At 35.9% G+C, this 12768-nt stretch overlaps 1 protein-coding gene across 1 annotated transcript; it reads left to right on the top strand.

The window, feature by feature from the left end:
* The first annotated feature begins 5717 nt into the window (after window positions 1-5717).
* Window positions 5718-11334, top strand: LOC149805411 (uncharacterized). The gene is made up of 7 exons (XM_089936205.1): window positions 5718-5863; window positions 6744-6940; window positions 7245-7357; window positions 8003-8259; window positions 8727-8869; window positions 9495-9552; window positions 11192-11334. Exons 1-7 carry the CDS (start codon window positions 5821-5823, stop codon window positions 11287-11289), a joined length of 909 nt encoding a protein of 302 aa, XP_089792331.1. The 5' UTR covers window positions 5718-5820; the 3' UTR covers window positions 11290-11334.
* The last annotated feature ends 1434 nt before the right edge of the window (window positions 11335-12768 follow it).

Genomic DNA, 12768 nt, shown 5'->3' with positions numbered 1-12768 from the left:
TTGATTTAATTTATAATTGATTTAATTTAATTGGTTGAAAGTTTTATATTATTTTTATTTTTAATTTCATTACATGACAAAATAATGTAGTTTTATTTACTAGGAACTCGATATTTTTTCAGAAAATAGTTTGACCTTGAATCTTCAGTTGTAAAGACCTAAAGCTGACATAGTTCCCGACCTTGATTTAGAAATCAGTGAGAGAAGTATACAACCTTTTTTATTCTCGGAGTAAAATGGTTGGTTTTTATCAAGGTCATACTGGGGCTACGTGATTTTTTAAATATGCAAACAGCCTCCATTTTGCGAATCTGGGCTTTCCGAAATTGCGAATTAGTTAGTTTTAATAGCGATGCTTTGAGAGAGAGAGAGAGAGAGAGAGAGAGAGATCAGTTGGGCTTTTTTTTCTTCTTTACACTGGAAAGTGTCAATTGTGGCAGACTTGGAGTTATAATTTTTATTCAAATTATTTTGGATTCTAAAAGATTAATTCTTTTTTCCTGGAAATATTTGAGTGCTCATAGAGAATTCTTGGACAAAGACATTTATTTAATTTTGTTTCGAAATTCAAACACCGGAATATAATTGACTGTGGAATAAAAAAGAATAGTAGACGATACAGCTCTGTACTGACTGCAGTATACGTCATCGCCTTCAATTTTGGATTCTTCATCGAGACTCGAACTTGAATTCATTAGAACATTTCATTACTAGGACTTCTAAAATTTAATTCGTGGACTATTCTTGGATTATTTTTGGATTTGATTCTTAAAACCGTAAGTTCTTTTTTTGTTATTAATTTTATATAGTGTTTTTTCCAGGAAAATAAATTATTTGTTAAATTTTTCAAAGCTTGTTTTTTTTTAGACTTTCTTTTGTTACTGTTTATTCGAGCCTAAACACAGCAAAATAAGAATCCATTAGGGATTAGTAGTTTCCCTGTTTAGCAGCTCTCCACCAAATCTAAATTGCTGACATTTGGAAAAAAGAGAAATGTATTTTATGGGTTTTTGCACTTGCTCGTAAAGCGCGATCTTTATTAAAATAGTATATAGTTGTAATACAGAAATAGATAAAATTAATCTCAATATATTTTAGTGGAAAATTGCTTTCATATAATTTAATGAAAAATGACTTTTAGTACAATTTAGAGAAAATTTCAGTATTAATACTTTTACTCAAAAAATCTTACCTAATAGATAAAACAGCGCAGAAGCAATTCACGCACATGTGAAAATGTGTGGCATGATCAGAGACACGTACCACTTCAAGTTCACCAGAAATGAAAGAGAATGAATTCAATTTATGCATACACACATACACATACATACATATTTTGTTCTTAGCTATATAATGAGAACAAGAGTTAAGGGCATCTGGAATTTATTAAATAGATAAATACTGATGTATCACAGCATGCACCCAACCCCCAACCCCTTACTGTAGGTATCAGGTATAACAATCAACACTGCCGGTCGAAAATGTAAATTATCAATTTGATCACAGACATCATCTTGTCTATTGAAAGTCAGAAGTTGATATTTGCTCATTTGCATCGGTGTTTGACTCGACATTTATCCTTACAACTCAGTAAAATGCGCTGTTTTTGTTTCTCGAGGCATATTTGTCACATTATAGGATGACATTAAATAATCCTTAGTCCAAATGTTTCATGCTTTATTTCCAATTAAATGTAAAATACATTGACTTGGACAGAGAATGAGGCCCGAGTAAATGGCACGTTTCGCGTACCTGAAATAGAATCCTGACCCGTATGCTAAAGTTGAAATTCATTTGGTTCAAATAGCATTATGTTTCAATTTCGATGGAAACGTTGTTAACGAAACAGCGTACTCACCAGATTACTTAAGTCCGTGCAGTGTGTGATTTTGGATTTTTAACGTAGCTTTAACAATGTTTCAGTCATAGCGCTACGATGTCTGCTGTCTGGCAGTTTATAGTGATGTCTAGCACTGGGACATCATGCCGCAGACATGTAGCACGATGTCCCACCCAGTCACATTATTCTGACACCAGGCCGACCAGTCGTAACACTAACCTCTTAATGCTGAGCGCCAAGCGAGGCAGCTGCTAGTACCAGTTTTATAAGTCTTTGGTATGCTTCGGCCGGGGTTCGAACCTGAAACTTCCCTCATCCCAGGCTGACGCTCTAACCACTAGGCTGCCAGAGCGGTCTCTTTCCGTACAGACGGTGGATGTTAAGTCACAAGATATAAATTAAACAATGCTGAATGCTCATCTGTTTCTGTTCAGACAAAATAGTCAAACTAATACACATGCCATCTTGAAAATTAGGGAACTCTTTAACTCTTGTCAGTTTTAGAAACTATTACTTTATCGAAATTTTGTACACCGCACATAAAATCGTTAGTGTTTAACCGCTTTTGCTCGTTATGCATTTAAAATTTTTAGTTTAGACAAATATAATCATAAAATGAGTCACATATATTTTTAGTGGCTTTTATTTTATTGCTTTGTGCACTAAAGTGACGTTTTAAACCCCTGAATAGTCAGCTGTGCCTTTGGTTTTTCGTCCTCTTTGTCATCATCTATACTATGACAACCTCATCAATGTCTGTGACCAATGCTTCTGAAATCTATTTTCTAATGTTATGGATAATGTCTAGACTATACCAACCTCATCAATGTCTGTGACCCATGCTTCTGAAACCTATTCTATAATGTTATGGATAATGTCTAGACTACAACAACCTCATCAATATATGCGTACCATGCTTCGAAGTATCTGTTATTAATGTTATGGATAATGTATAGACTATGACAACCTCATCTGAGTGTGCGTCTCGTGCTTCTAGAAATCTATTTTAAAATGTTATGGATAATGTTGGCGAGAGTTAGTTGTCAATTTGCCATAGAGCAAACGGGACTCATCCATCCAACAGTTACAACTGAATTTTCATTATCCATAGCTCGTTATATCTATAAAAATTTTAACCGACTAAATAAAAACAAGGTCAGACATTGAAATCTAGGTCTTTGTAACTGGGTTTTCGCTATTAAAAAAGCACAGATAAATTAAATTTCTTGTTTTTCTGAAATAAAAGAAACATTTCTGTTCTCTTTGGTATTCATCGTGGGGCTAGCTTTTCCTACCAAGGCAGCATTACCTTTGTTGATTGTGTTTCTTATTGAATTGTATTTATTTATTTCAGGGCAGACGTATATATCCCATATTTTCATAATACGTTGGCATTCATTCAAATCAGTCGTGTTGTCGTGAGCTACTTATCAGTGTGTTAGATTAGAGACAGTGTAACCCTGTTACCAGGCATCAGTGTTTTAGATTAGAGACATTGTAACCCTGTTACCAGTCATCAGTGTATTAGATTAGAGGCATTGTAACCCTGCTACCAGTCATCAGTGTTTTAGATTAGAGACATTGTAACCCTGCTACCAGTCATCGGTTAGGTCATTATCGTACAGTACGACTTGTAACTGACTTATAAAGGTCGAACTCATTGGCGGAAAAAGACAAGGACGAAAAAACTTGTTTTTTCGCTCTCAGCACTTGTGGCAAGACCGAGGGTAATATATTATTGTTTCATGTACAGGTCCAGATTTCATAAATTATATAAAAAATAACTCATATTTAACTTTTTATTTCTGTTATTTACACATTTTATTGATTTGTCAGATTTGTTTTCTTTTTTATTTTCATAGACGGAAGTAAAAACATAAACTAAACATTCCGCTTAATAGTCTGTATCGTCGGAGACAACACGTAACGGCTAACCGAGATATACAAAAATTATGATTTCTCAATCAATTGATTGATTTTTCATCTAGACTTTCAGTCATTTGACCTACCCCTCAACCAGTTTATCAATGTATCTATATATCCTATAACTATCCATGTATGCATCAATTCATCCACCCATCCAGCTGTCTGTCCAGATTAGATCGTGTTATAAATTGAGAAAATGCGGTAGTCATTCTAACAAATGCAATGACATACGAAAGGCATTGTTCGATATCCAAAGGCAGCCGATCCACTTCGTTCCACATCAACCCTTGGCATATATAACCAACAGAAATAATTTCTACTCCTTCTTTTTCTGATTAGATGCAGCTGAACTAAAAAATGGATGAACGGGTAGGAAAATTTGCCTGCTAACGGGTCCGGGTACCTGGCAGGGAACTACCCGGCCGGGTCGGTCTTTATTGGGTCGGGGTTTTCCAATCTCATTTGTCCCGATTCCAACCTCCCTCTTTCAACCCCATTTTCGTAAAGCATAAAATAACGACGTTTTCTAGTTTGTTTTATACCTTTATTACTGCCCGTGGACTGGATGTGTGGGTGAGAGAACCAGAAAAGATCAAATTTTCATCTTAACACCAGGCTGGGTCAGGTATTTCCGGGTAGTGTAAAACACGTCGGGGTGCACGTGGCCGGGCCGGATACCCATCCATCCCTAATATAAACTGCTTCAATCAGATCGCTAGTCAAGATAGTTGTGATTAAGGATCAATGATCCTTTGCTAGCGAAGATCACAAAAGATCGGTCGCTTTAAACTTCGGTTAAGTACAATAAACGATGAAACCATAGTAATCTGATTACTCAGGCAAGGTGTCAAAAACAAGTAACGCATTATTTCGGAAAATCTATTTCTTCTGCCACAATAAATTTGTTGCCAACATTTTCTATGTTGGCATGACCATCTTACTCCATAAAATGAAAATTACTAGATCTATCATATAGACTCTTAATGTCAATTTTAAAAAAAAATCTTGTGCTATTACATATTTGAGATTATGAAGTTAGTACAAAAAATCAGATTTCTATTTTGTGTAAGTACATAAAATCACATTATATTACACAACCCTCCGACGATCAATAATATAAAAATAAACAATGGTAAATGAAAATATGCATATTGGTTCTTTTAAAAAAAAAACACAATTAGCAAATGTGTTGAATTATTACTATACGGGCAAGTTTCAGTTTGCTCCACGTGACTCCCTCTTGTCACCTCCCTTCTGCTGACGATATATAAATTTCTGTTTGTCAAGTAGACTGCTAAGAGATGCACGATATCTAAGTGCAGAAAACATGCTGAATGTCAAGCAAATACGGTTTGGCAATCTATGCATTTTGCTTTCTCGAAAACAGAGTACGCCAGCTGAAAATATATTGATAGCTTGATTAGTTTCTTGGTTAGCGAAACCCGACAGACACTTTGCTTTCATCGGGGAGATCTTTATGCTGGAGCTTACGAAAAATAACTTTCTCCAGCTGTCTTAAACTACATTAGAAACAAAACGTACACAAATTGGCTTCGTCTAGTCACTAAAAAAGGAAACGTCTTTCTCTAGTCATTGTTACTATATCCAAGCCAAACAAAATTTTGTTTAGTCGGGGAAAACAAAACAAAATTTCTACAAACTGGTTGAAATCTGGTGAAATCAAAACAAAGCATACACACTGGCTTGGTCTAATCAGAGAAAACACATTTGAAACTAGCCTTTTTATTGATTATCAACTCATTGATTGGTATTTTATCAAGTGATTTTTACCATCCCATAAGGACGTCCTGAAAGGTTCACACCCCAGACATCACTGGATAAAAAGGGCTAACCTTAACTACACGAAAGCGTTGAAAAATTAGGTCAGTTCAAAGCCATATTGTATCTAATGTAGATATATACCATTCCGACAGAACCAACAAGCGTTTCATGTATAAATGCTGTCTTATCTAATCACGTATGTGACTCCTTATGTATAAAAACAACAGACGTCAGGGTAACCTTCATGACAGGTATTTTCTAAATCTGGTACAATGTATGTAGTATTGACAGCTGTTCTGGTCGGACTTGCTTCAGGTATTGTTTTAAATGGCTTTGCTGATTGATGAATTTTGATAATTGTTTCAGATATATATCAATTGAGAAGTTTATTTAATGTTCAGATGAGTAAGCGAGTGTGTTTTCCTTTCAACACATTCAGATTTATTGCATCATTTCCATGACATTTTAATACAGTCTTAAAAAATAATTAAAAAAATGAAAACGTTATACGCGCATTTATTCATTGTAGTTAAATTTTATTTTCTTATTATTACATATCACATTCTAACATCATATATCTTACCGTTTGTGAAGCCACGTTGGAAGACCACAGAAGATTCAGAATTTTAAAAAATCGATTTTTCAGGGCGACGAGCTTCTTTCCGAGGGTACGAATGAGATTTATTTAGACTTTTCAATTCGACTCTTGATCTAAATGGTAAAGTTTAGATTCAAACCTCGTTCATTCGCGTTATCAGTTTATCCGAGAAAAAAAGTATTTCCTCCACGCTTGCGTATTTGTTACAAACCAAACTCGTTTATATCAACTTCCTATGTCTCAGTGTTTCTGTGTCCCCCAGATGAGTTTGCATAAAGTGGGAATCTACTGAGCTTGCTTCAGTCAGCCAATCTGGAATGGTGTATACCGGTTTAATGAAAAATCCCAAAAGTATGGTCAGCACATGCTAATGTGATGTCTTTAGGCTGGAATAGTTCAAACTGCAAATTGTCATGGAATATTATTTTTTAACAACTGTCAGGTTTTGTTATGTAAATTTAAAAGCGCATGGTTTTATTTGTCATGGGTTTTTAGAAGGAATCAAACACCGTTTCTCTAAGAAAGAAGCACAGAAAACTATCAATAGCCTATTACATCACGTCAAAACGGCAGTTTCACGATATTCATCAATTGTAGGCAAAAGCCATGTCCATTACCAACGACCAATACATGAACCTAATGGAAATGGGCATGCATTCGGACAAAACAGACCATCAGATGTGATAAGTCAATTCCCTGTCCATAAGGCAATGGATTGCGGCTATCGTCCGATTGGGATTAACCAACACATCGTCGGTGGGCAAGACGCATCCATCGATGATCATTATTGGCAGGTATGTATTGCCACATCATGACACATTTCTTGATTACATAATAGCACTGAAAATGTTGATGATGAGATAATATCCCCCAAAATATGTAATATAATGAAGCTAATCGACCTTGACAAACCTGACCATTGCATTCAATGCTGCTGCTGCTGATGATGATGATGACGACGTGGTGACGGTGATTCTAACCTGGTGCTGAAAATGCTGAAGTGCCCTGGTGATGCTGTTGACGACGAAGATAAAGATAATAACACCACCCTCGCTCCGACAAAAGAACAACTAATGGAAATTCAGATATTAATTGCAGGTCCAACTGAGACGACCCACTGGATCGACACCATTCTGTGGCGGCTCCCTGGTGTACAGACCAGACGGAACATATGCAGTTATCACTGCAGCACACTGCGTAGAGAAAACAAAGTAACTATTAAAAAAATACAACTTTACTTTGGGGCTGTGTGTGTGTGTGTGTGTGTGTGTGTAGAATTATATCGTATACCCGTCATTGCGTCTGTCTTTTCTGTTCTGCCTGTCCGAGATTGATTCTAGACACAAAAATGAATCATTATCATCTACTACGAATATCATTATACCAACATTTACTTCAAATACTGACTCGTACCATAGGAGAGTGATACATTTTTAGTATCATTGCTTATTCCCCGAATTCCACAAAGAAACCGGAAGACACATGCAAACAGTTTGTCCGTCTATGTGCATAGCTACGGATCAACTAATGTTATAAAGAATATTTTCAGATTAAAAAAATAGTAGTATTAATAATACTGGTGCACCAGTGTCCTGGTCGCCTAGCACAATTGATCTCAAATGTCTCACTTATCGAAATGGATTCGTGAATGATTTAGACAAAAACATTTAAAACAAACAAGCAAGAAAGCAATCTTGTATGGAATAATTAAATCACATTGCTGCTGAGTATGTTTTCAACAAAAATGTGAAATAGTAGTGTCCAATATATATATATATATATATATATATATATATATATATATATATATATATATATATATATATATATATATATATATATATATATATATACAGAATTGCAGATCTGGTAATCGGTGTAGGCTTCTACGAGCGATCTAGGGAAACACTAAATGCGGAGATTATTCCTGTCAGCTCAATTACAGTCCACGCTGGATACAATAGCAGAACCACAACAAACGACATCGCCATTGTCCACCTCAGCAGGCAACCTAGTTCGAACGTAGTCCGCAGTGGGGCGGTGTGTATACGTCGCACACCGTACGTTGTCGGCGAAATGTGTGTCGTGACGGGATGGGGAACGCTGTCGTCAGGTAATTCGAACAATATGTTGACGATGTTAAAATGTTCGAACAGAAATGACCTTCTTTCATTTCATTTTTCAATAGGAACATCTCGGCCTATATCTACAAAGCACACACTCATATCTCGTACGCAGCATGTTGAATGCCATATGGGAACTAATTTTCATCACAAAAAGTATCACAACAAGCTTGACGCAGTCTTAGTATTGTAAGGTACATTCCAGCAAACGAAACGCTCAGCTTTTCTAATTAGTACTGTTACACAAAAATTTGAGGCATTAGCCAAAAATTATATCGGAATGAGCCATGACATTAACGTTATTTTTGTTTCTAACCGTGTTTATGAATATTCATGTGTAATGCCACATATATTACTGTGTCCCTTTCACGACCGTTATTTTATTTTAAACTAAAACGAGTTTTAATGAAGACGGATTACAAAACTGCATTTTCTTCTTCTTTACCTTCAACCTCAGGAGGTCCTGTCCCCGTAAATCTACAAGAGGTGGAGAAACCAATATTTGATCATGATAAATGTGGACAGGCTTACGGTGCAAATAGCATAGATCAAACTATGCTCTGCGCAGGTCTGCCGGAAGGAGGTGTGGACTCTTGCCAGGTAATTTTTATTTCTTCTTATTTTAGTTTTTTGATACATTTTTCATTTCATATCGAACGAAAAAATAGCTTAGACTCAAATACTTGATGAATGGTCAAAAGTAAGAAACAGTTGACCACTTCTGATACATTTGTATTTTTCTGTGTGTATCAATTTGGTGACGAATACTAGTCATTCTTTCGATACATGTCCACTTAGAGATTTTACTAGTTTGGTGATGAACGCAAGTTATTTGTCTGGTACAGACTTGGACTTATATGTGCTGGCAGGGATATCAAAAACCCGTTCTCTGCCTTCGATAAAATGGAAGACATGTACATTATGTGCTATCTTATGATGCGAACTGATTAGGCACATATCTATCAACGAATAACGCGCCATATCAGGACCTGAGCTGTTCTTTTACTTAAACCAAAGACCAGTAAGATGGACCTTAATGCAGATGAAATAATGAGCTGTCCTGAACAACGTGCATTTCTTTTTTGCGAATCAAGTTAAAAAATCTTAGAATACGATTCAACCCATCGATTTTAATTTGTTATATCCTGATAAAGTCTATTAAATGGCTGATATAAGATGCATGAGCGGTTTGTTATATGTCACATGCATCTCAATGTCATTCCAGGGCGACTCGGGTGGACCATTCATATGTCAAAACTCTGAGGGAAAATGGGAACTTACAGGTAAATAGTCGCAGGTTCTCGTGAATGTACTTCTACTGCACATCTACCTTAACTTAATTCACTTTATGATCTTAAAGTCGAAGGGTTAAAATTACTATTACACACACACACACACACACACACACACACGTATATGTATTTCAAGTCCAATATATTGACAGCTATCTGTCTTAAATTATATAATGTAGGAGAAGCCGTGTCGAAAATGCCAGATTGAAAAATAAAGCAATTTTTTGGTGTCAATATGTATGTGGTACACTCCATGCAAATGGTTTAATTCGTGAAATTTTTTATAGTCCACTTCATACACGTGCAAGTTAAAATTCTCCTGTTTCACAAAACGGTCTGGTGTTGATCACGAAATGTTAAGTTTCGTGGAAAATAATATATATGAAAATCGGATTTTATTCCTCATTTATTCGTAAAGATTGAAATGATTTTTATTAATCTGGGTCGACGGTTTCTCTGTGGCTTTCACCATATTTCACTGAATAACGAAACCAGTGCGTGGGTAAAAGAACTTAAATAAGAAGGAGTTGCCGATCATATTGGGACTCAAGGCGGATCCGCGACTGTTGACTTAGATTGAATACAATTAATAATGAAGAGAAAGCATTTCAAATCCACACATTTAAGGTCAAAAGTAAAATTTATATCAGTGAGGAGAAATTTTGTAAGAGCAGTTTATTTTTTTACAGGCACCGCATCATTTTGTTGTCACGTACATTATGCAGTAATCTCACTGATACCAGAATTTTTAAGAGACGCGGTAAAAACTTACCCGCTTGATATAAGCTAACTACAAGGGGTCGAAGCTGTTGACGTTTAACGATTTTACCCTAATCATTTATCACCTGATTATCCATCAAGATACGGTCTGAACAGGCCGATATTACTTTTATAATAGAAAAAAAGAGCAACAGCTAAACTGATAAACTTACAAAACACAAGCAATCGTATAACGTTAAGATAGAAGTTACAGACGGAGACGGGTTAGAGTTTTTATGAGCTGAAGTTTACAAGTATATATATATATATATATATATATATATATATATATATATATATATATATATATATATATATCTGTGTGTGTGTGTGTGTGTAATAAACTGACTACGAACAGTGCAAAACTAGTATCTAGCTATCCTAAGCGCTTTCGACTCCTAATGAGTCTTTTTCAAAGGCAAATACAAAAACACAGACAAGACAAACAATTAAAACAGACAACCTAGAAACATTTTTATGTATACTTTATTTCAATGTTTCGATGCAGTAGGTTTATTGACGTTGCTTCGTGTTTTCTGTCTTACGAATTCCAAAGTTAGAACAAAATATATTACAGAGTGTAAAATTCGAATCCTGAGAACAACGCTACTCAGCGAAAATATTGATCTTTATTAATATCTAAATTCAAATACAGGAGTTATTAATTAAAAAGCATGTTATGCAACACTAAAATAAACCATGATCAACGCATCACATCTTCATATATGCGTTTTAATTAGTATTAAACAGCTTTAATAATCCAAGAATTAGATAAGATGCTCACAAAGAGAGAGCTAAAACACGGGTATATCTAAATATACATGTTGTATAATATGTAACGTTTATTGCTTCATATAAACCTTCATTTTAGGCATCGTCAGCTGGGGTAATGGTTGTGCTTTGCCAGGCTATCCTGGCGTCTACGCCGATGTCAACCATCTCCAGAGCTGGATCGATAGTAACTTGTAACCGAGATTCTTTAATGCAATAAAGACATGAATGTACCTACCTATAGACAGTTTTGTTTGTTACAACTATCCCAACCACCCCACCCCCACCCCATCCCTACAACCACGATTTAACAATTAATCAATTTTGCATAAACTTAGAACGATAAAAGTATTGGACCGTATTGAAATGGACTGCACAAGCACTGAGTGTTGATCATCTATGTTACGGTTTCTGCTACTGATGCTTATTCTTTCAGCGTCATCAGTGGTTTCTTTTTTTTTGTTGTCTCAGACAAACCTTTGTGAATCTTCTATCCAAGCAACTGCATACTCGTAAAAAAACATAAGAGATCGAAATAAATGCCTGATGACCTATTTTGCCAAAAGAAGTAGGTGGAGGGGGACCTTCAAATCGGAATATTAATGGTGTGGTTAGTAGCCAGTTCCTGAAATATTATATTTTATCGTTATTTTAAGTGACGTTCGCTAGTCCAAATAGTTACTGACATACATGGTAATGCTCATGTTTATCATTCCACCTCAGCGGTGAAAGACTCTAATGCTAAAACACAGACGGAGTGATCTACCTTGCTATATTTTTCACACCCGATTCTACCCGTATTCTACGCATTCACAAGCATATAACCGTAGCCACAATGTCAAACACTTAGCGAAATATCTACCAACCATTCCGACCGCTCCGGTGGCCTAGTGGTTATAGTGTCCACCATGGATCCGGAAGTTCGCGGGTTCAAATCCCAGCTAAGTCATACACAAGGCTTATAAAAATGGTACAAGAGTAGTGAATAGGGATAGTATAGCGTCAATGGGACTTATCATTAAAAACACCCCTGGGAACATATAGCGTCAAGGGAAATTTAACATGGAGAAAAATCGTGGGAACATATAGCGTCAAGGGAATTTAACATAGAGAAAAATCGTGGGACGATATAGCCTCAAGAGGAATTGAACATGGGAATTGGGACTGTATAGCGTCAAAGGAATTTAAACAGGGTGGGACTGTATAGCGTCAAGGGAAATTGAACATGGGATTTTTTTTAAAATTTTTTTTTTAAAAAGGGTAGGCAATGGAAAGGCTATCTCTTTTCGAGAAATATGGCTGGCCCTGAAAAGGGCCTTTGGGTTTTTCTTCTTCTTCTTCTTTTAACTTCTTAACTTCTTCCACCATCCTCTTATTTTGTCCATCATTCCTTTCTTCTTTTTCTTTTCTGTTTCCGGCAGCCAGTCCGGGTGGCCCATGGCCCGGAACTTCTCTTGGATTTTCATCCAGTTTGTGTTCAGTTTTTCGAATTCATCCTTTTTTTTCTATTTTCTTCTTCTTTTCTTTCCTTTGACCACTTTTCTTTGATCTTCTTGACCTCTTCGGTCAGCACATTCCTCATTAGTTCTTCAGCTTTCTTAAGTTTTTCTAACCCCCACTTCGCGAAACACCAATCTGTCCATTCTACAATGTCTTCTAGAAAGCACCTTGCACTCG

This window comes from Sinohyriopsis cumingii, chromosome 2 (assembly GCF_028554795.1).
Source record: "Sinohyriopsis cumingii isolate HCF-2022 chromosome 2, ASM2855479v2, whole genome shotgun sequence".
NCBI lineage: Eukaryota > Metazoa > Mollusca > Bivalvia > Unionida > Unionidae > Sinohyriopsis > Sinohyriopsis cumingii.
Note: the sequence above shows the minus strand (reverse complement) of the source record. Positions and strands in the feature narration are given on the sequence as shown.